The sequence below is a fragment of the Manis javanica genome, chromosome X (assembly GCF_040802235.1).
Source record: "Manis javanica isolate MJ-LG chromosome X, MJ_LKY, whole genome shotgun sequence".
Classification (NCBI taxonomy): domain Eukaryota; kingdom Metazoa; phylum Chordata; class Mammalia; order Pholidota; family Manidae; genus Manis; species Manis javanica.
This window is the reverse complement of record NC_133174.1, coordinates 55,377,125-55,402,289: the sequence shown is the minus strand read 5'-3', so window position 1 is coordinate 55,402,289 and position 25,165 is coordinate 55,377,125. Positions and strand designations below refer to the sequence as shown.

The 25,165-nt window shown below is 36.0% G+C and overlaps 1 protein-coding gene across 16 annotated transcripts in view; it reads left to right on the top strand.

Annotated features, from left to right (window-relative positions):
- Positions 1–25,165, top strand: part of OPHN1 (oligophrenin 1) — a 665,513-nt gene that overhangs the window by 378,304 nt on the left and 262,044 nt on the right. For 15 of the 16 annotated variants that reach the window (XR_005061052.2, XR_005061051.2, XM_037017099.2 and 12 more), the window contains exons 17-18: positions 3,658–3,716; positions 4,808–4,913. Coding sequence is in view for 14 of the 16 variants with exons in the window: in XM_037017099.2 (XP_036872994.1) it covers positions 3,658–3,716; positions 4,808–4,913 (165 nt within the window). In the remaining 2 variants the exon portion in view is untranslated. The remainder of the gene's footprint in view (positions 1–3,657; positions 3,717–4,807; positions 4,914–25,165) is intronic. The other variant, XM_073227842.1, reaches the window with a different exon arrangement.

Here is a 25,165-nt window from a genome sequence, read left to right as displayed (position 1 = left end):
ATATTGCTTTCCACAATGGTTGAACTAGCTTACATTCCCATCAGCATTGTAGGAGGGTTCCCCTTTCTCCACATCCTCGCCAGCATTTGTTGTTCTTAGCCTTTTCGATGCGGGGCATCCTTTCTGATTCGGGGTGATATCTCATTGTGGTTTTAATTTGCATTTTCCTGATGATTAGTGATGTGCAGCAGCTTTTCATGTGTCTGTCATCTGAAATTCTTCTTTGGAGAACTGTCTCTTCATATCGTCTGCCAATTTGTTAATTGGGTTATTTGCTGTTTGGGTGTTAAGGCGTGTAAGTTCTCTATATATTTTGGATGTTAACCCCTTGTAAGATCTGTCATTTACAAATATATTCTCCCATACTGTAGGATGCCTTTTTGTTCTGTTGATGATATCCTTTGTCATACAAAACCTTTTTAGTTTGATGTATTCCCTTGAGTTCATTTTTCCTTTTCTTTCCCTTTCTTGAGGAGATGCGTTCAGGAAGAAGTTGCTCATGCTTATATTCAGGAGATGCTGGCCTATGTTGTCTTCTAAGAATTTTATCGTTTCATGACTTACATTCAAGTCTTTGATCCACTTTGAGTTCACTTTTGTGTATCGGTTAAACAATAATCGTTTCATTTTCTTGCATGTAGCTGTCCAATTTTGCCAACACCAGTTGTTGAAGAGGTTGTCATTTCCCCATTGTATATCCATGGTCCTTTATCATATATTAATTGACCATATATGGTTGAGTTTATATCAAGGCTCTCTAGTCTGTTCCATTGGTCTATGGGTCTGTTCTTGTGCCAGTACCAAATTTTCTTGATTACTCTGGCTTTGTAGTAGAGATTGAATTCGGGGAGCATGATGCCCCCAGCTTTATTTTTCCTTCTCAGAATTGCTTTGGCTCTTCGAGGTCTTTTGTGGTTCCATATGAATTTTAGGATGATTTTCTCTAGTTTGTTAAAGAATGCTGTTGGTATTTTGATAGGAATTGCATTGAATCTATAGATTGCTTTAGGCAGGGTGGTCATTTTGACAATATTAATTCTTCCTATCCATGAGCACAGGATGTGTTTCCATTTATTGGTATCTTCTTTAATTTCTCTAATGAGTGTCTTATAGTTTTCAGGGTATAGGTCTTTCACTTCCTTGGTTAGGTTTATTCCTAGGTCTTTTATTCTTTTTGATGCAACTGTGAATGGAATTGTTTTCCTGATTTCTCTCTCTGCTAGTTCATTGTTAATGTATAGTAGGGCCACATATTTCTGTGTATTAATTTTGTATCCTGCAACTTTGCTGAATTCAGGTATTCTAGTAGTTTTGAAGTGGATTCTTTAGGGTTTTTTATGTACGATATCATGTCATCTGCAAACAGGGACAGTTTAACTTCTTCCTTGCCAATCTGGATGCCTTTTATGTATTTGTTTTGTCTGATTGCTGTGGCTAGGACCTCCAGTACTATGTTGAATAGAAGTGGGGAAAGTGGGCATCCTTGTCTTGTTCCCAATCTTAAAGGAAAAGCTTTCAGCTTCTCACTGTTAAGTATAATGTTGGTTGTGGGTTTGTCATATATGTCCTTTATTATGTTGAGGTACTTGCCCTCTATACCCATTGTGTTGAAGGTTTTTATCATGAATGGGTGTTGAATTTTTTCAAATGGTTTTTCAGCATCTATGGAGATGATCATGTGGTTTTTGTCCTTCTTTTTGGTGGTGTGGTGGATGATGTTGTTGGATTTTCGAATGTTGTACCATCCTGCATCCCTGGCATAAATCCTACTTGATCATAATGAATGATCTTTTTGATGTATTTTTTCCGGTATCTACTTCTTAACCTCCCGATTTCCTCTAACTGAATGCAGTCTGAGTACTGCACCCTCTGCTCCACTGAAGCTGCTCTTACCAAGATCACCATAGACTCACTCAGTGCTAACATCAATGGACAACCATTAGTCTTTGTCTGATCTCTTTGTAGAACTTCGTGTTCTTAACAATCCCTCCTTGAAATTTTTTCCTCTTTTGGATTCTGCTATATCACTTGCTTTTGGAATTTCTCTCACCTCTTTGACCGTTTTTAGCAGTCCTCTTTATGGACTTTCTACCTGGTTTTTCGCAGGTCTCTTCTCTCTTTTTACCACATTGGAGGGATGAAAAACTCAAATATCCACAGGGGCCAGGACATGAAAATGAGTGATATAGATACTTTCATATTAAACATGTTACATATTGAACCTTTATTTGCATAGCAACCCCTTTGTTTATTGATAAAGAGCAATGTTTTTTACTTCCAGAAATAACCATATGGGCTCAATTTAGCCACATCTTTCCATTTTGGAAAAAATACGTAGAGATCCTATTAGAGGGAAGTAAAATAGGCAGATGTGGAAACCAATTAGCTGGCTATTGCTGTGATCTAAGAGGGAGAGGATGCTTCTTAGAGAAGGAAAATATGGATTTTTATGTGACATTTCTCAATTCTTTCATATTCTGATGAATGATTCAATTCCCTTTCTTTTTTATATACTATTCTGGAAAAATAAGAAATGTTGGAAGACCTCATGTGGCCATTGGCTGCCAGTTTGCCATTTCTCCTTGAGCAGTGGTATCTGTTTTCATGGTTTTACCTGCTCTTCTAGGTTCATGATTTCCACATCTACTTCTCAGGTCTGAAAAGGCACAGCATCCATCTTCTTAACAGACAATGCCCTTTGGCTATCCCAGAAGCCCCTCTGACTTAGCATCTCTACTTCCTCTGAATCAATTTCCATTCTATCTAGTCACCTAAACGAGATTACTCTCTCCCTTTCTAATATACTCAATCAGTAAAGGAGTTCTGTATTTAATGTCCTTCAGATAACTCCCTTCACCTTTTCTTTCTATCCCTAAAGCCACTGTTTTTGTTTGGCCATTTATTGTCTCTTGCCTGGATTACTACAATAATAACAGTGGCAAGCAATATAGCATAGTGATTAAGAGTCTGGACTTGAGACAGACTGCCTAGTTTTGCTACTTTTTAGCTGTGTGATCTTGGATGAATTATTTAACTTCTCTGAACCTCAGTTTCCTCATTCATAAAATGAGATAATAATATCTACCTTATGGAGTTTTCATGAGGATTAAATGAGTAAATACACACACAATGAAGAGATTGTTATTATTATTAGTGGATTACTTCCTCTGAGCCATTCACTACCTATCTTTATTTTAGCATAACTTGTCCTATTGCATTGCAAATTTTGTATGTGGCACTTTCCTCAACTAGACAATAGCTCCCTGGAGGTTTGGACTCTCTTATTCATCTCTGAATCCCCAGTAAACAGATATGAAAGCACTTCAGAAATTAAAGAACTATCAACTGTAAGATCTTCCTAGCAGCATTCAGAGTTGGGTTCACTATGGAATTTTGTAGGACTGGTTTGTGCCTCCTTTCACTTTTGGGAACTAGTTGGAGACATTGCTTAAGATAGTGGCCCATACTTTTGCAGGTCTTCTGATGAATTACTAGCACCTAGGATTCCTCTGACAAAGTTTCAGGTGAAGAAAGGAATGTATACTGTCACACTAAGCTGTGGGGCTTAGACATTTTAGCCTTGCTGCTCACAAAACTGAGACTCCAAGTCCTGGGTACCCCCTCCCCAAAGGAACTTACAGTCTTCATTAATTTCAGGAATCTTTCTGAACCTGTCATGACCTATAGACTTCACAAAGAGCTGGTCTCTGCTGCTAGTAAGTATTTATGTTACTAGTTAATTGTGTTGTCCTGGCTTCTTGATAATGTTTACAGTAATAAGCCTAGAAAACTGTTTGAAGGAGGGTAATTGAGGGAAAAATGAAAACATACACAAATTTTGTCTACTGCCAAATGAAAGTATTCTTGCATGCAGTCTAATTCAAATATTATCTTGTTTTTCATTAATCAATGTTAATTGAGTGAGCTGGAGAAAACTGCTAACTTGATGAATGTGTCAGGTATGAGGATTTGATTGATTGATTGTGCCTCTTCCATCAGAACAAGAGCATTGGCACCATGAGACAGCAAAATGGTTCCGTTTCAGTTGTTGTTTCAACTTTTTTTCAGCACTCTTCCCTTTCAAATCCTTTTCAATTGTGTTGTGAGTCATTACTTCTAATCTGTTAGCACTAGCATTACACTTTCTAGATGATACATCTGAAGGCAAGGGTGGAGGGGTGAATGGAAAATAAGGCATATAGAATCACCCCAAAAGTTGACAGCTGAAGAAACATTAAAAGTATGCCTCCCTACCTTGACATGACCCTTCTGCTCTATCCACTATGTGCTGTGCAGGCAAAAGATTCAGGGATTTGCTCTCATAATGAATCTTTGTTGAGGCAAGGGACCTTTGATTTTTACTCTGAGCTCTCTCAGTGATTTTCACAGAACCCAGAGGCAGCAGCGTTACCTCCCAGTACCAGAAGAAGGTGGGTGGACAAGGGTTTACAGCTGGAAGTTTATGTATGGAACTTCAGGAGCAATCTGCTCTACCCAGAATTCTGACTTCTTCTGCAGCAGTCCTGTCTTTTCTTCTGTCTTTCTATTTCTTTGTTTTTATCTCTTCGCTTTTATTTATTTGTTTTTACCTCATTTGGTCTTTGTCTTTCCCTCTCTCTCTGTCTCAGTGTCTTTGTTTCTTGACCTTCCTTCACCATTATTTCTTTCTGCATATTTATCTTCTGTCTTTTCATCTCTGTGACTTTCTCTGTCTCTGATTGTCTACTGTGTGTGGGTGTGTCTGTATGAGAGTTTGCTTGATCCAGTTGTCCAGAAGGCAAAACTATATTTCTGTGTTCTCTCTCAGAGTCTGACAACCTGGATTACCGGCTGGGAGCTATTCACTCATTGGTATATAAGCTACCAGAAAAGAACCGAGAGATGCTCGAACTTCTTATAAGACACTTGGTCAAGTAAGTACCTTCTAGGGTATTTTTAGTAAGAGTTCTATTAGAGAATTGGTGCACATGGTAGCACTGCAGGGAAACTGCATGTCACCTTATTAAGACCCATCCCTCAACTGCTTCATCCTGGGAAGACTGAGTGCGCTGCATGAAAAGTTGTTTTTGCCTTGACCCTGATATACATCATCCCAGAGATAAAGTAAGCAAATCACAGGGTTTGTTATCAGATATTCCTGGTTTTGAATCCTAATTCTACCACTTATTTAGCTGTATAAGCTTAGATAAAACTTTATTAGCCTTTGGTCATCTGTAAAACAAAAATAGTATTGCCTGCCAAGCAGGGCTCTTACGTAGATTTGAATGAACAAAGATAAAGTGCATGGCACACAGAGATTTTGAGGACCAACTCAAAAAAAAGACATGAGCAGAGGACACAGAAATAGAAAAAAAAAGGCCTTTAAATATATGGAAAACTATCTAAGTTCACTCACAATAAGAAAAATGCAAATTAAATGTACACTGAGATACCATTTATTGGCAAATCCTAATGGCTTGACCACTTTCTGTTGAGACTTTGGAGCAACAGGTACTCTAATGAAGTACTGGCATTAATGCAATACAGATACTGCAGAGGGGAATTTGGCATATCTAACAAATTTGCATATTCAGTTACCGTTTGACCCAGAAATTCCACTTTTAGGTTTCTACTCTGAAGACACACCTCCACACATACAAAACATCATATACACAAAGTTCATCATTACAGCATAAGTTTAAATATCAAAAGATTGGAAACAGAGTATAAATTGGTACAGCCACTATGGAAAGCAGTATGGAGATTCCTCAAAAAAGAAAACTAAAAATTAGAATACCATATGATCCACTAATTCCACTACTAGAAATTTACCTGAAGAAAACAAAATCCCTGATTCAGAAAGATGTACACACCCCTGTGTTTACTGCCACATTATTTACAATAGGCAAGATATGGAAGCAACCAAAGTAGATAAAGAAGAAGTAGTACATATACACAATGGAATATTATTCAGCCATAAAAAAGAAAGAAATCCTGCCATTCAGGACAGCATGGATTGATCTAGACAGAAAGAGAAATACCATATAATTTCACTTTCTTGTGGAATCTAAAAACAAAACAAAACAAAATTAACAAAATAGCAGTAGACTCATAGACACGGAGAAGTGATTGGTGGTTACCATGGGGAATGGATTGGCGGGGAGGGTGAGGAGGATAAAGGCGCACAAAAATTCTCAATGATTTAAGTCAGTCCTGGGGATGGTAGTACAGCCTGGAGAATATAGCCAGTGATTCTGTAACTTCATCTTATGTTGACAGATAGTAACTGCTGTAGTAGGGGTGAGAACCACTGTGTTGTATACTTGAAACCAATATAAGATTGTATGTCAACTATAATTTTTAAAAAAGCTAAAGTGATTGGAAACAATACAAATGTCCAGTAGGTGACTAGTTGAGTGAGTAATGCTATATTCAAACAATGCAGTACTGTACAACCAAAGAAGAATGAAGAAAATATCTATGAACTTTGTTTTTGTAGTAATTTCCAGGATGTATTACATATTTCCAGTCTGTAAAACAAACAGACAACAATAATAAAACAAAAACCCATGGTAAAAAATAGGGTATAAAACATGCTACCTTTTTTGTAAGAAAAAGGATAGAATAATATATAAGAATTTTCCTACTTCTGTCAAATGAAGCACAGTAATATAAATAAAGTAATGGCTCAAAAAGTTAAACATAGTTATCACATGACTCAGCAATTCTATTCCAAGGTATATAGTGAAGATAAATGAACAAATGTCCACACAAAATCTTGTACAGAAATATTCATAGCAACATTATTCATAGTTGCCCAAAGGTGGAAACAACCCAAATGACCATCAACTGATCAATGGAAAAATAAAACTGGTATAAACATGCAATGGAATACTATTCAGCCATAAAAAGGAATGAAGTACTAATACATGGATGAAATTTGAAAATACTATGCTAAATGAAAGAAGCCAGATACAAATGCCACATATTATATGACTTCATTTATATGAAATGTGCAGAAAAGACAAGACTAGACACAGAAAGTAGATTAGTGGTTGCCTGGGGCTTGATGTGGTGACATGGGAGGGAATAGAGAGTGATGGCTAATGGTTATGGGGTTTCTTTTGGGAGTGGTGAAACTGTTCTGGAATTAGATAGGATGATGGTTGCACAACTCTGTGAATATACTAAAAAACCATGGAATCATACCCTTTAAAATGGTAAGTTTTATGGTATATGAAATATATCTCAATAAACCTGTTATAAATAGAAAGTAATGAAAATGGTTACTAAAGCAGATAGTTGAGGAATAGGGTAGAAGGAATAGGGATGAGAACTATATTCCTCTAAGTACCCCTTCTATGGTTTTGACTTCTGAGCCATATTAGTGTTTTACATATGCAAAAAAATTAAGTCAAGAGGATTACAAACCCTAAAACTGAACACAAAAAGCATATGAATGTAAATATTTATCAAATTATAACAGTCACATATAGAAAACAATTATTTCAACTTGGTTTTTGATACTGTCCTCTGACTCATTCTTAGATATATTCTGAAAACTGAAAGAGCTACAAAAAAGTCATAACATCACTCAGTTGGTTTTATTAGTACTAGTAATATTATAATTTGAAACTATTTCATGTCTATATATTGCACAAGGATAAAGCAAAAAGTTAAAATATTATCATAAACCAAGATTTATGATGTAAGAAAAAGATATAGATGCATAATTCAAGATATAAAGAAAAAAATTCTGTACTAGTAAAGTTGAATTGAAAATGCCAATATGAACTCATGACTTAAAAACAAAACAACAGAAACATTCCTTCACTGAACCAATCTTGCAGTGATTCTACCCCAAAAGCCGTAAACACATAGTGTCCCCACATTTGTTTCTAAATAACATTCCCTTCTCAAAAGTACCAAGGCTTATTAGAGAAATGATTGATTCTAAATTTGGGGCAAGGAAAATACAAGGTGAGCCTTGGGTAAAGTCTACTACTGTAAGCAAAGGAGAGCTCAAGCACTAATAGTGTCCTGACACAGGAACCTACTTGAATAGGCTGACGCTGATTACATCTGGGGTGAAACTGAACATCAAAGACAATGGCTCCTGTATTTGTTTAAAGCACTTTGAATAAATAAAAATTCGTGTGAGGCATAGACTAAGGAAAGCTCTTTATTAAAGAATAATGCCTACTAATAAATGTGGGAGGAATGATAGAATTATAAAACCACTAGTTTGCAACCTCAGAGCCCTAAGTGTTTCAGACATGAATCAAAACCATTGGATAAAAGATGTTTGGGAATAAAATATTCTCATAATTTCAACATATTACCCACAGATTACTTATTATTTACAAATGGAAAAATGTATCTTAATTGATCAAAGTTAGCATCACTAGTAATGGTACAAACAGTACACAGCAAGAAGTATACAACATGAACTGAAATATTTTTGCCAAAAATATTTAACCTGAATCAAATTAAGCCTTTCCAGTTTTCAGGAAATACAAAGAATAGAAAAATACAGAATGTTTGACATTCTGTAAGACAACTGGCTTGGCCTTTTAAAAAAAAGTCAATGTCCTGGGAAAAAGAGGTAGAAGTACTGCTCTATATTAAGAAACTAATGAAATATAAACAAATGCAGTGTGTGAACTTCAGATCTACATTTGAAAAAGACAACTATAAAATAATTTTTGCATGAAATTTGAATATGAAATAGATATTAGAGGATAGAATTGTAAATTTTCTTAGTTGTGAAAATTTTATTCCGATGTTATAGGACAATGTGCTTGTTCTTTGGAGGTGAATGCTGAGGTATTTAGGGTTGAAACAATTTACTTTAAAGGCTTCAGAGAAAAATAAACACAGAAACCAAATGCAGTAAAATAATTACTAAATCTAGGTATAGACAGTATGAGGGTTCATAGTACCATTCTTTCAAGTTCTTTGTATGTTTGAAAACTTTTATAACCAAACGTTGTAGAGAAAATGCAAATAAAAAGTAGTTTTAGTTCCAATAGGAAACTTACACAGGAGAAGAAAATCTATGTTGTTTCCTGTCTTTTGGTTAGTGGCCATTCAAACTGGTGTGAGGTGCTATCTCACTGTGGTTTTAATTTGCATTTCCCTGATGACTAGAGATGTACAGCATCTTTTCATGTGCCTGTTGACCATTTGTATTTCTTCCTTGGAGAAGTGTCTGTTCAGGTCCTCCACCAATTTTTTAGTTGGGTTATTTGGTTTTTGGGTGCTGAGGTGTATTAGTTCTTTATACATTTTGGATGTTAACCCCTTATCAGATGAGTCATTTATAAATATATTCTCCCATACTGTAGGATGTCTTATTGTTCTACTGATGGTGTCCTTTGCTATACAGTCCCACTTGTTCATTTTTGCTTTTGTTTCCCTTGCCCGAGGAGGTATGATCATGAAGAAGTTCCTTATGTTTATGTCCAAGAGACTTTTGCCTATGTTTTTTTCTAAGAGTTTTATGGTTTCATGACTTACAGTCAGGTCTTCAATCCATTTCAAACTTACTTTTGTGTATGGGGTTGGATAATAACCCAGTTTAATTCTCTTACATGTAGCTGTCCAGTTTTGCCAACACCAGCTGTTGAAGAGGCTGTCTTTTCCCCATTGTATGTCCATGGCTCCTTTCTCATATATTAATTGACCATATATGCATGGGATTATATCTGGGCTTTCTATTCTGTTCTATTGATCCATGGATTTGTTTGTGTGCCAGTACCAAATTGTTTTGATTACTGTAGCTTTGTAGTAGAGCTTGACGTCAGAGAGCATAATCCCCCAGCGTTCTTCTTTATCTCGATTGCTTTGGCTCTTCAGGGTCTTTTGTGGTTCCATATGAATTTTAGAACTATTTGTTCTAGTTTCTTGAAGAATGCTGTTATATTTTATGGGAATTGCATTGAATCTATAAATTGCATTGGGGAGGATGGCCATTTTGACAGTATTAATTCTTCTGTCCATGAACATAAGACAGATTTCCATTTATTGGTGTTTTCTTTAATTTCTTTCATGAGTGTCTTATAGTTTTCACAGTGTAGGTCTTTCACCTCCTTGATTAGGTTTATTCCTTGAAATTTATTTTTTTGATGCAGTTGTAAATGGAGTTGTTTTCCTGATTTGTCTTTCTGCTAATTCGTTGCTAATATATAGGAATGGAAAATATTTCTGCATGTTAATTTTGTATCCTGCAATTTTGTTGAATTCAGTTATTAGTCTTAATAGTTTTTTTGGTGTATTCTTTGCAGTTTTCTATTTATAATATCATTTTGTATGCAAATAATGACAGTTTAACTTCTTCCTTTCGAATTTGGATGCCTTTTATCTATTTGTGTTATCTGACTGTCATGGCTAGGACCTCCAGTACTATGTTGAATGAAAGTGGGGAGAGTGGGCATCCTTGTCTTGTTCCTGATCTTAGAGGAAAAGATTCCAGCTTTTCACTATTAAGTATGATGTTGGCTATAGGTTTGTCATATATGGCCTTTATTATGTTGAGGTACTTGCCTTCTATACCCATTTTGTTGTTGAGAGTTTTTATCATGAATGGATGTTGAATTTTTTTAAATGCTTTTTCAGCGTCCATTGAGACGATCATTTTGTTTTGATCCTTTTTGTGGTGTATGATATTGATTGATTTATAAATACTGTACTATCCTTGCATCGCTGGAATAAATCCCACTTGGTCATGATGGATGATCTTTTTGATGTATTTTTGGATTCAGTTTGCTATTATTTTTTTGAGGATTTTTGCACCTATGTTCATCTAGGGATATTGTTCTAAAATTTTCTTTTTTGTGGCATCTTTGTCTGGTTTTGGTATTACAGTGATTCTGGCCTCATAGGATGGGTTTGGAGGTATTCCCTCCTCTTATACTTTTTGGAATACTTGAAGAAGTACGGGTATTAGCTCTTCTTTAAATGTTTGGTAGAATTCAGATGTGAAGCTATCTGCACCTGGTATTTTGTTATTTGGGAGTCTTTGGATTACCAGTTTAATTTCATTGCTGGTAATTGGTCTCTTCAGATTTTCTCTTTCTTCTTGGGTCACTCTTAGAAGGTTCTATTTTTCTAGAAAGTTGTCCATTTCTTCTAGGTTGTCCAATTTATTGCCATAATTTTTCATTGTATTTTCTCATAATTCTTTGTATGTCTGTGGTATCCATTGTGATTATTCCTTCTTCATTTCTTATTCTGTTTATATGTGTACATTCTCATTATTTCTTGATAAGTCTATCTAGGGGTTATCTATTTTTTCATTTTCTCAAAGAATGAGCTCCTTATTTCATTGATTCTAGTGTTTTATTGTTCTCAAGTTTATTTATTTCTGCTCAGATCATTATTATGTCCCTCCTTCTACTGACTTTGGGCTTCATTTGTTCTTCTTTTTCTAGTTTCTTTAATTGTGATTTTAGACTGTTTATTTGGGACTGTTCTTGATTCTTGAGGTAAGCTTGTTTTGCTATATACTTTCCTCTTAAAACTTCCTTTGCCACCTCCCACAGATTTTTGGGCTGTTGTGTCTTTGTTTTCATTTGTCTCCATTTATTGCTTGATTTCTGTTTTAATTTGTTCATTGATCCATTGATTACTTAGAAGCATGTTGTGCAGCCTCCATATGTTTTTAGGTCTTTTTGTTTTCTTTCTGTAATTTATTTCTAGTTTCATACCATTGTGGTCTGAGAAGCTTGATACGATTTCAATCTTTTTGAAGTTATAGAGGCTCTTCTTGTGGCCTAGTATGTTGTATTTTGGAGAATGTTCCAAGTACACTTGAGAAAAATGTGTATCCTGGTACTTTGAGTAGAGTATTGTGTACTTATCTTTTAAGTGCATTAGATCTAATGTATTGTTCAATGCCTCTGTTTCCTTTTTTATTTTATGTCTGGTTGATTTCTCTACTGATGTGAGTGGTATGTTAAAGTCTCTTAAATGTTTGTGTTATAGTCTATTTCGCCATTTAATTCTGTTAGTATATTTTTTACATATTTAGGTGTTCCTGTGTTGGGTGCACTGAAATTTATAATGGTTATATCCTCTTGTTGGACTGACCCATTTAATATTATGTAATGTCCTTCTTTGTCTCCTGTTACTTTCTCTGTTTTGAAATACATTTTGTCTGATACAAGTACTGCTAATTCTGCTTTTTCTCCCTTTAATTGCATATAATATCTTTTTCCATACCTTCAATTTTAGTTTGTGAATGCCTTTGGGTCTGAAATTAGTTTCTCATAGGCAGCATATAGATGGGTCTTGTTTCCTTATCCGTTCTGAGAGTGTGTGTCTTTTGGTTGGTGCATTCAATCCATTACACTTAAAATGATTATTGATAGATATGTACTTTTGCCATTTTATTAATGGTTTTCTTTCTAGTTTTTATATCTTCTCTCTGTTTCTTTCTTCTGCTCTTACACTTTTCTCTTGTTATTGATGGTTTCCTTTAGTGTTGTAATTGGATTTCTCTTTTTTTGAATTAATGTATTTTGTGTGTGTTTATTTATTGTAGGCTTTAGTTTTGATGTTACCAAAGGTTCAAGAATAGCTTCCTTACTATATAATAGTCTTTCTTAAATTGCTGATTACTCTATTTCAAACACAATATAATGGTACCTTTTTTTCCTTCCTCTTCTAAATTTTTCATATTAAATGTCATAATATGCACTTTTTGTGTATCCCTTGACTGATTTTGTGTATAGTTGATTTTGTCTCTTTTGTTTGGTTTTAATTTCATACTTTCTTGGTAATTAGTTGGTCTAATACCTTTACTGTCTATTTATTTTCACTGGTGAAAGCTATTTAGTCTTAGGGTCATTTCCATGTACAGCAGTCCCTTTAGCATATTCTGAAAGGCTGGGTTAGTGGTGGTGAAATCCTTCAACTTTTGTTTATTGTTTAATCCCTGCCTCAAATTTAAATGATAGTCTTGGCAAGTAGAGAATTCTTGGTTGGAGGTTCTTCTGTTTCAATATATTAAATATATCATGCCACTCCCTTCTGGCCTATAAAGTTTCTGCTGAGAAGTCTGCTGATAGCCTGATGGGATTTCCTTTATAAGTAATCTTTTCTCTATCTCTGGCTGCTTTCAGTACTCTCTCCTTGTCCTTGATCTTTGCCATTTTAATTATGTGTGTTGGTCATGTCTTGTGGTTTTTTTTGTTAAGGGATCTCTCTGCTTCCATGACCTGAGTGTCTATTTTTTTTTTCCCCAGATTTGGAAAGTTTTCATCAATAATTTCCTTAAGAAGACTTTCTAATTCTTTTTCTCTCTTCTTCTTCTGGTACCCCTATAATGGGAATATTGTTCTGTTTGGATTGGTCACACAGCTCTCTTATCATTCTTTCATTTCTAGTGATCCTTTTTCTCTCAGTTTCTTAGCTTCTTTGTTTTCCTGTTCTCTAATACCGTTTAATTTACTTTCTCCTCTGCATGTTCTCATCTACTTTTAAATCCCTCCATTGTATGTTTCATTTCAGTACTGTATTTTTCAGCTCTGAGTGGCTCTTTTTTCAGGTCTTCTCTTTGTTGAAGCCTCCCTGAGATCTGGAACATTTTTATGTAAATCTGTGAGCATGTTTATGACTTTTATTTTGAGATCTCTATCAAGGAGATTGGTGATCTCTGTGTTATTTATCCCACTTTCTAGAATCTCTCTTGTAATTTTGTTGGATCATACTCCTCTGTGTACTCATTTTTTCAGAGATTCTGTGTTTCTTCCTTTGTATTAGATGTCTATGCTATGCTTTCTGGCCTATAATGTGGTAGCTTTATTCAGCAGCTGTGCTATGGTGTCCAAAAGCTGAAGAATCTTTACACTCTAGTGCCTGGTTCTATTTTGTGGGGGCCCTAGCTGTTGTCATTGCAATGGGTGGGGCTGCCTTTCTGTCTGGCTTCTGTAATGATCTAAGTCTGGGCAGGCAGTTCACTTCTATTGCTGCCTCTGTGATCAGCTGAGGAATCTCTTTTGACCTTACTGTTGGTGAGCCGCCTTCTTCCTGTTCTGCAGCAATGACGGGGCTGCACGGTTAATGGAGTGTGCAGACTGATGTGCAACTCTTCCCCAGCTGGATGTGCAGTACTGGGTTCAGACACCCACAGGGAGGAAGGAGCTCTTGGGGTTGGCTCCTCCAGGCACTTTCCTAGTTATGCTGAAATGGAGGTAGGAAGCTGAGAGAGTCTCCCTTTGCCTGCCAGGCAGCAAATTCTGCTGTTGCTACTGGGCCAAGTGGGTTGGTTCCTGGCAGTGTATGTAAGGAGAAGCCTTGCAGCGGCATTTCCAGCAAGGGGGTAGTGTATCTGGCACTCCTAAGAGTTCCTGATCTGTTGGGCAAAGGATGGGCTGAGGAGGCATCCTCCACCTGGCCTTTCTCCTGAGGAGAGTTCCATCGAACCCTGTCCCCTCTGATACCCCTCACACTGCTGGTAAGTCTTTCAAACTGCCAACTCTGATTTGGGTCTCAGGACCAGCAGAGCATGCCTGCTCTCCAAACTGGCTGGAGTCTCAGCTTCTGAGAGTGTTCTGCCTGTCTCTGGTGTCCAGCCCCACTAATCACCAGAACCCAATGTAATGTGGGCTTGAGCTCCTGAAGAATATCTCCAGGGCCAGGTGTGCAGTGCTCCTGGGCTCCTATCCCCTCCCTATTCCATTCCTCTTTCTCCCACCTATAGACTCGGGTTAGGGGAGGGCTTGGGTCCCACTTGATCTCAACTTTTCCACTTGAACCTTTTCTGTGTGGCCTTTTCTTCCTCACGTATAGGTGGTCTGTTCTGCGGTCTTCAGGTTTTTTTCCAGTTGTATTTCCTGTATTTTCTTCTTTTATGTGTTTTTTTGGAGGAGGTTTCTGCCTTGCCTTCCTATTCTGCCATCTTTAATTCATCAAATCCCAACATTTCTGTTGTTTACGAAGCAATTCTGTGCTTTGTAGAGATTAGAAAATACAGAAAGAGAAAAAGAAGGAAGTAAAAACTTTGTATTCTCAGTTTGCAAACTCTACTATTAATATAGTATTGCATTTTTTTCTGCATCATTCTGTGAGTGTGTGTATATATGTATAAAGTACATATGCATATACACACACAAACATACACACATTTGTACCTTTTTATTTCACAAAAATAAAATTAAAATGTTCTGCAATCTTTTTTTGTTCAACTCTTTCTACCTTTCCAAACCATATTAACATTTCCCCATTTGACCCAAAAATGTCCTTTATAGGTCTTTTGTCCACCTAGTACTCAATATAAGGCCACACATTATATACACTTCTTACATCCTTTTCATTTTTTTAATCTAGCACTGTCCCTTTTTTATGACTTTGGTTTGTTGATGAGATTAGAACAGTTCTCCTGCAGTCTGGGTTAGTAATTTTGTCTGCTTTCTTCATTGATGTATTTTTCTGCTTATTCCCCCATTTCCTTTAAATCTTGTAAAAATGAGTTTATATTAAAGACTAGATGGATTCAAGTTAACTAGTTTTTGGCTAGAACTTGTCATAGGTGATGTTGTGTACCTTATGTTGCATCACATCTGAAGATGCATAATTTTGGTTGATCCACTTACTGATGTTAAAATTGACCATTGCTCTATTCTAACTGTACTTTCAAGTTTGGAAGTCTCTATACAATATTTCTAGCCAATCCATTTATCTTGATTCATCTAAGCAATGAGAAATCATTTTAATCATATTAATTAACTATTAATCATACTAATTAACAAACTCACTGGTGTTCATTAGAAGTGAAGCTAGCTGAAGCTTATAGTAGCCCCTCTGATTTCTGGTTAGAGTCTTTTAAATACAAATTAATCACCCTTAAAATATGTATATATTTATGAATAGAGTATTACAGTCATAATTAACCTGCCCTAGAATATGCATAAATACAAATAAATTCATAAAATTTCACCAATTCTAAGGGGCACTTTTCATTTTCAAATTACAATCTGTATTTGGATGCATCTTAGAATCAATAGTTTCTTAAAATCCTTGTGTCAGTTGGCAGATTTGATGTAATTATCATAACTTCTGTGTGCATGACTTGGTCATGGTTGCTTGCATTGTAGTCATCTTTATTAAATTATGTTCATTCATTGTTGAATTTTTTTCTATTTGAAATGTCATCAACAATATTGCATGATGATTTGATAATGAAATGACTTTCCTTTTTTAGTGGTACATAAAATAATGTTGTGGTTGCAAATGATGGTATTGATGACCATCAGGACATTGCACTGACTATGTTGAAGTATTTAAAGTGGATTATAGATACTATAGCATCAGTGGAGGAAACCAAAGCTGTCCACCCTTAAGGACACCATCCTCAGGGATGGAGACTGTTCACTTTATGATTGACACTGACTCTTTCTCCCTCTCCATTAGTACCTTGTCCTTTAAAAAAATATAAAGCAAGTTTTCAAGTATATACAGAAGTAGAAAGAATAGTATAAGGAACTCCCATGTGCTCATCACCGAACTTCAACAATTCTCAAAACATGGTCAGTCTTGTTTCATCTATATCACAACCCATTTCCCCACCTGCTATATTATTTTGAAGCAATCCAAGACAGCAGTACCTCATCCATAAATATTTCAGTATGTATATTGAAAAAATGAAAATTATTTGTATAAATAAACAATACAATTATCATGTCTAAAAAGAATTAGTAATAATTACTTAATATCATCAAATATTCTGTTCACATTTTCAATAGTGAATATGTCATATGTGTTTCTTTGAATCAGGATTCAAATAAATCACATAGCAATCTGATGAATTTTTTTAAGCCTCTTTTAATCTCTAGCAGAGGTCAGCAAATGTTTTACATAAATGATTAGATAGTACATATTTTAGGCTTTGTTAGCTGTATGGACTCTGTCACAACTACTCAGTTTTACCATTGTAGTAAAAGCAGCCATTGATAGTATGTGAACAAATGGGCATAACTGCTCCAATAAAACTTTACTTACAAAAATAGGTTTTATGGATTTGGCCCAGAGGCCATAGTTCAGTGACCCCTGATCTATAGTAGTAGTTCCCAAACTTCTGTGTGCATCATAATCACTTGAAGGACACAGAGGCCAAGGCTTGGTACAATACAGGATAGGGTCTCTATGTTTTTAACATGTTCTCAATTATATATTTCTCTTTTATCTCTTTTTTCTTATAATTTATTTATTAAGGGAAATAGGTCATTTGTCCTTTAAAGGTTATCATAGTTGGATCAAAATGCTTCCTGTGATTCTGTTTTGTTGACTTGCTTTTTGAGATTTGTGTGTGTGTGTATATTGTTTCTTGGACTTTTGTTTTGTTTGTTTGCTTGCTTTGTTGTGTAGAGTGGGGAAGGCAAGCATGCTTAATAGATAGTGCTATGTTCTTCCAGTAGGAGACACATAATGTATGACTGTCTTTTTTTTTTCCTATTATTTTCAAGAGAAGGACTTTCTTAGATTTATTGAATTACAGTGCTGGAATTCCCTTTAGATCACCTAAGAACCTTCTCAATTTATAGATGAGGGAACAGATACATTGGGATGGAAACAGAGAAGCCCAAAGTCACACAGCACATTAGGGATTAAAACTGTTTTAAAATATTAAGTTTTATTAATTTTTTCCAATTTATTGAAGTATAATTGACAAATAAAAATTGTACATATTTAAGGTATACAATGTGATGTTTGATGTATGTATATATTGTGAAATAATTGCCACAATAAAGCTAATCAGTATATCTATCATCTCACATAGTTCCATTTTCCTTCTTTCTTTTTTGTGGTAAGGACACTGCAAATTACAAGAGTGCAGTAGAGCTCAAGTGTACAATACAGTATTATTAACTATTCACATTGCTGTACATTAGATCTCCAGAACTTACACATCTTACGTAACTGGAACTTTGTACTTGTTGACCAACATCTCCCCATTTTGCCCTGCCTCCAGACTCTGGTAACCACCATTCACTGTCTGCTTCTTAGTTTGACTATTTTAGATTCCATATATGACATCATACACTATTTGTCTTTCTGTGTCTGGCTTATTTTATTTAACTTAATGTCCTCTAGGTTCATCCATGTTGTCACAAGTGTAGGATTTCCTCCTTTTTAAGGCCGATTAATATTCTATTGTGTGCATATATTTATCTGTTTCTCTATTGATGAGTACTTAGATTGTTTCCTTATCTTGGCTACTGTGAATAATGCTGCAATAAACATGGGAGTGCAGATATCTCTTAAAGATACTTATTTCATTTCCTTTTGATATATACCCATAAGTGGGATTGCTGGATGATCTCTCATCTAAACCATCTAATCAAAATTATTTTTTCCTAAACTGGAGGCTTTTTACAACCTCTCTGAGATCTATTCCTTTGTTTTAAAATTTTGATGGTGAAGAAATTGTACCCATTTTCTCTAGCCCATGTGGATTATGGAATTTAAGATTTCTTTGTTGTCAAATCCTATCACAAATAGCTACATAATTCATGATTCATGATACCCTTGTTTTTGTTTTGTTCATCTTATTAACTCATAATTTGGGGTATGACTTAGGCTTCATAATGGTTTTTGAAATGTATAATAAAAAGACAGCTGTCAAATGCAAAAAAAAATCTCCCCAAAGAATAGGTTACCTTCCAATCTTATAAAAAGGCCACAAAGGAAGAGTGTCCTAAATGGGATGCTATGAACCTCCCTCAGAGAATTAGGTCACTTTAGCTTAAAGGGTCCCCCACAGTGGCCTTGATTTCTTGAGAGGAACTAGGCAGGCTGACAGTGGCATGCACTTGGATGATTGTATGACTTAGAGACCTCTGAGACAAAAGAAAAGCAGGCTGTTTGAAGGACTTCTCAGTAGCAAGAGGGGCACAAGAGGGGCAAAGATTACACAGAGCTCTCTGCTCAGGAGAAAGGGCAGATGAACAATACCTTCCAAGCTCACTTACTCCAACAGGTTGGGAACTCTCAGGAGTTTCAGACACTCCTTCCCCCTAGCTGGCAACACAGCCCCAAGGCTTCCCCCTGTAGTGTGCAGCCTTTGACTCCTTCCTCTGAGTAGGCACTGGTCCTACTTGACTGTCACCCCTGCCATTGCAACAGGCCTGCTGGAGGTTGACTCTGCCCACAGCAGCTCCAGTGGCACAGCACCAGAGGATCCTCCTTCTGTGCACAGCCCACTTGACCTGGCAGTGGAGGCAGGTGTTACAGCCAGGAAGGTAGGAAACCTTCCCAGCTGATCTATTTCCTCCTACCAGCCAGTGGTCCCACTTGCCTGCAGCCCCTACCATTACAACAGGCTGGAGGTGTTGCCCACGGCAGCCCCAGTGACTCAGCCCCAAGTATTCTCCCTGCTCACATGATCAGCTGATGGCTCACATAGCCCACCTGAAATCAGATCACTACAAGCAAGACAGAAAGATGAGACACCCACTGCACACCAATAGCTGGGGCTACTACACAGGAAACTGAGCTTCTTGGCACTAGAGGGTGCCTCCTACACAAAGCTATTATTCCATAGCAGACACACACAAAAATAAATAAATAAAAAGGGAGAGGAATTTGGTCCAAACAAAACTATAAGAAAAAAAGCAGAAAGAGGGCTTAGTGAAACTGAAATCATCAATGTTCTTGATAAATATTTCAAAATAAAAGTCATAAACATGCTCACAGATTTAGAGAAAAGTAAGATCTCAGGGAGGACTTCAACAAAGAGCGAGAAAACCTGAAAAAGAGCCACTCAGAGCTGAAAAATACAGTATCTGAAAGGAAACCTACAATGGAGTGATTTAAAAGTAGATTAGATGATTTAGAGGAGATGCTAAATGAAATAGAGATTAGAGAACAGGAAAACAAAGAAGCTGAGGCACAGAGAGAAAAAAGGATCTCTAGGAATGAAAGAATAATAAGAAAGCTGTGTGACCAATCCAAATGGAATAATGTTCACATTATAGAGGTACCAGAAGAAGAAAAGATAGACAAAGGGATAGAAAGTGTCTTTGAGGAAATAATTCTTGAAAACTTCCCCAATCTGGGGAAGAATTTACACACTCAGTTCAGGGAAGTGCAAAGATCCCCCAACAAAATGAATCCTACAAAGACAACACCAAGACATAATAATTAAAATGGCAAAAATAAAGGAGAAAGAGAGAGTGTTGAAAGCAGCCAGAGAGATAAAAAATATCCTTTATAAAGGAAACCCCATCAGGCTATCAGCAGACTTCTCAGCAGAAACCTTATAGGCCAGAAGGGAGTGGTATGATATATCTAATGTAATGAAACAGAAGGGGCCTCTTACCAAGAATGGTCTACCTAGCAAGAATGATTAAGCAATTTCCAGATAAGCAAAAGTTGAGGGAATTCACAACCACTAAACCATCCCTACAGGATATATTAAGGGTCTGCTCTAGATGGATATTGTCCTAAGGCTAAATAGCTGTCACCAAAAAAAAAGATACTTAACCAATTAATTCTAAGCAAATATGAAATTAAATTAACTACTTACAAAGCTTGTCAAGGGATACACAGTGCAGAATATGACAACTAGTACATAAAGTGTGGAGGAGGAGGAAGAGGAAGAAGGGGAGGGGAAAAAAGGACTTTAGATTGTATTTAAAATAGAGTAATCAGTGAGTTAAGATAGACTGTTAGTAAGGAAGCTATCCTTGCACCTTTGGCAACAGCAAATCTAAAGCCTACAATGACAATAAGTACATTTCTATCTTTGATAATCATCTTCAATATAAATGGACTGACTGCACCAATCAAAAGACATACAGTGGCAGAATGGATAAAAAACAAGACCCATCTATATATTGACTACAAGAGACACATTTCAAACCCAAAGACATACACAGATGAAAAGTGAAGGGATGGAAAAATAATTTTATGCAAATAATAGGGAGAAAAAAGCAGGAGTAGCAGTACTTGTATCAGAGAAAATACACTTCAAAACAAAGAAAGTAACAAGACACAAAGAAGGACATTATATAATGATAAAGGGGTCAGTCCAACAAGAGGATATAACCATTATAAATATCTCTGAACCCAATACAGGGCCACCAAAATTTGTGAAACAAATATTAACAAAATTAAAGGGGGAAATAGAATTCTCCTTTATAAATGGAAAGGATTCATATTTGGCGACTTTAAAGCACCATTCACACCAATAGACAGATCAACCATACAAAAATAAGGAGACAGAGGCAATGAACAATACATTAGAACAGATGGACCTAATAGACATATACAGAACATTCCAGCAAAAAGTAGCATTCTTCTCAAGTGCGCATGGAACATTTTCCAGAACAGACAACATATTAGGCCATATAAAGAGCCTCAATAAATTCCAAAAGATTGAAAATCTACCAACCAACTTCTCAGACCACAGAGGTATTAAACTAGAAATAAATTGTACAAAGAAAACAGAAAATTCTGCAAACAAATGGAGGCTAAACAAAATGCTTCTAAATAATCAAGGGATCAATGACCAAATAAAAACAGAGATCAAGCAATTTATGGAGACAAATGAAAACAACAACTCAACACCCCAAAACCTGTGGGATGTAGCAAATGCAGTTCTAAGAGGAAAGTGCATAGCTATACAGGCTTACCTCAAGAAACAAGAACAATACCAAATGAACAGTCTGAAATCACTATTAAAGAAAGTAGAAAAAGAACAATGCAAAAGTCAGTAAAAGGAAGGACATAATAAAGATCAGAGCAAAAATTTAAAAAATGAAAAGCATAAAACAATAGAAAGAATCTATGAAACCAGAAGCTGGCTCTTTGGGAAAATAAACAAAACAGATAAACCCTTAGCTAGACTTACCAAGAAAAAAAGAGAGTGTACAAACTTAAACAGGATCGGAAACAAAAAAGTAATAATCACAATGGACACCACAGAAATAAAAAGAATTATTAGAGAATACTATGAAAAATTATATGTCAGGAAATTGGACAACATAGAAGAAATGGAAAACTTTCTAGAAAAATACAACCTTCTATGAGTGACCCATGGAGAAATGAAAAATCTGATCAGATCAATTACTAGCAATGAAATCAAACTGGCAATCAAAAAACTACCTAAGAACAAAACCTGTTCCAGATGGCTTTACAGCTGAATTTTATCAGCCATTTAAAGAAGAGCTAATACCCATCTTTCTTAAAGTATTCCAAATAGTAGAAGAAGAGGGAGTACTTCCAAACTCATTCTATGATGTTTGAGTGAGTATTCTACTCACTCTATCACTCTAATACCAAAACCAGAAAAAGACACCACAAAAAAAGGAAATTATAGACCAATATCCCTGATGAACATACATGCAAAAAACCTTAACAAAATAGTTGCAAACCAAATTCTAAAATACATTAAAAAGATCATTCATCATGACTAAGTGAGATTTATTCCAGGGACTGAAGGATAGTATAGTATATGTGAATCAATCAACATCATACACCACATCAACATAAAGAAGGACAAAAAATCACAGAATCATCTCAATAGATGCTCAAAAACATTTGACGAAATTCAACATCCACTCATGATAAAAACTCTCGACAAAATGGTATAGAGGATAAGTACCTCAACATAATAAAGGCCATATATGACAAACCCACAGCCAACATCATACTTAACAGTGAAAAGCTGAAGGCTTTTCTTCTAAGATCGGAAACAAGACAAGGATGCCCACTCTCCCCCACTGTTATTCAACATAGTACTGGAGGTCCTACCCACAGCAATCAGACAAAACCAAGAAATACAAGGCATCCATATTGGTAAAGAAGAAGTCAAACTGTCACTGTTTGCAGATGACATGATACTGTACATAAAATACTCAAAAAACTTCACCAAAAAACTACTAAAACTAATAACTGAATTCAGGAGAGTTCCAGGATACAAAATTAATACACAGAAATCTGTTGCATTCCTATATATTAACAACAAATTAGCAGAAAGAGAAATCAAGAAAACAGCTCTATTTGCAACTGCATCCAAGAGTAAAATACCTAAGAATATACCCAACCAAGGAAGCAAAAGACTTATACTCTTAAAACTACAAGACATGAGAGAAATTAAAGAAGACACCAATAAATGGAAATCTATACCATGCTCATAGATAGAAAGAATTAATATTGTCAAAATGGCCATCTTGCCTAAAGTAGTCTACAGAGTCAATGCAAATCCTATCAAAATACCAACAGTATTCTTCAATGAATTAGAACAAATAGTTCTAAAATTCCTATGGAACCACAAAAGACCCCGAATAGACAAAGCAATCCTAAAAAGAACAAAGGTGGGGGATTATGTTCCTTGACTTCAAGCTCTTCTACGAAGCTACAGTAATCAAAATAATTTTGTACTGGCACAAGAATAAACCCATAGATCAGTGGAATAGAATAGAGAGACCAGATAAAAACACACACATATATGGACAATTAATATATGAGAAATTAGCCATGGATATACAATGGGGAAAAGGCAGCATATTTAACAACTAGTGCTGGGAAAACTGGACAACTACATGTAAGAGAATGAAACTGGATTTTGTCTAACTCCATACACAAAAGTAAATTCGAGATTGATCAAAGACCTGAATGTCAGTCGTGAAACCGTAAAACTCTTAGAAGAAAACAGGCAAAAGTCTCTTGAATATAAACATGAGTGACTTTTTCCTGAACACATATCCTTGGGCAATTGAAACAAAATAAAAAATGAACAGTGGTACTACATCAGACAAAAAAGTTTCTGTATGCAAAGGACACCATCAGTAGAACCAAAAGGCATCCTGCAGTATGGGAGAGTGTATTTGTGAGCAATTTATTTAATAAGGGGTTAACATCCAAAATATATAAGGAACTTGCACACCTCAACACCCCAAAAATAAATAACCTGATTGAAAAATGGGCAGAGGATCTGAACAGACAGTTACCTAAAGGAGAAATGCGGATCGCTAACAGGCACATGAAAAGATGCTGCAAATCGCTAATCATCACGGAAATGCAAATTAAAACCACAATGAGATATCATCTCACACCAGTTACAGTGGCCACTATCCGAAAAACAAGAAACAACAAATGCTGGCAAGGATGTGGAGAATGGGGAACCCTCCTACACTCTCCCCACTGTTGGTGGGAATGTAAATTGGTTCAACCATTGTGGAAAGCAATATGGAGGTTCCTCAGAAAACTAAAAATAGAAATACTATTTGACCCAGTAACTCCACTCCTAAGAATTTACCCAAAGAAAACAAGATCTCTGATTCGAAAAGACATATGCACCCCTATATTTATTGTGGAACTGTTTACAATAGCCAAGATATGGAAGCAACCTGAGTGTCCATCAATAGATGAATGGATAAAGAAGTGGTGTGTATACATAATGGAATATTCATCCATAAAAGGGAGAGAAATCCTACTACTTACAACAACATGAATGAATCTAGAAGGTATTATGCTCAATGAAATTAGCCTGGATGAATCTAGAAGGTAATGCTCGATGAAATTAGCCAGGCAGGGAAAGACAAATACCATATGATTTCACTTACTTGTGTAAAAACAAAGCAAAACAGAAGGAACAAAATAGCAGTAGACTCACAGACACTGAGAAGGGATTTATGGTTACCAAAGGGGTGGGGCCGTGTGGGTGGGGAGGTAGAACAGGATTAAGGGGCACTACAATTCACAAACATAATATAGGTAGGTCATGGGGAAGGCAATACAGCACAGAAAAGACAATGACTCTATAACATCTTACTATGTTGATAGACAGTGATTGCAATGGGGGAGTGAGGACTTGATAATATGGGTGAATGTTGAAAACCATGATAGTGTTTTTTATGTGAAACCGTAAGATTGTATATCAATGATACTTGAAAAAAATAAAAAAATAAAAAATAAAAGAATAAGTTGCGCCTTTTTCAAAGGCTATGTAGATTTTACAGTGGCATTACCCTTTTCCATTTCCCTGCCTATCTCAGTGAGTGTGTCGTTTAGTATGTGAAGTGCATTACAGTCATGTTGGAGGTTCTTTTGAGGTCAAGTGAGCCACCATGTTGACTCTCACCAGTTTCAGCCAGTTTGATCACAGGGGGAACTCCTGACTGCAGTCATCATGTTTCTTAAAGATAAGCAGAGTTAATGTGGCATGAAAGTTCAACTAAGA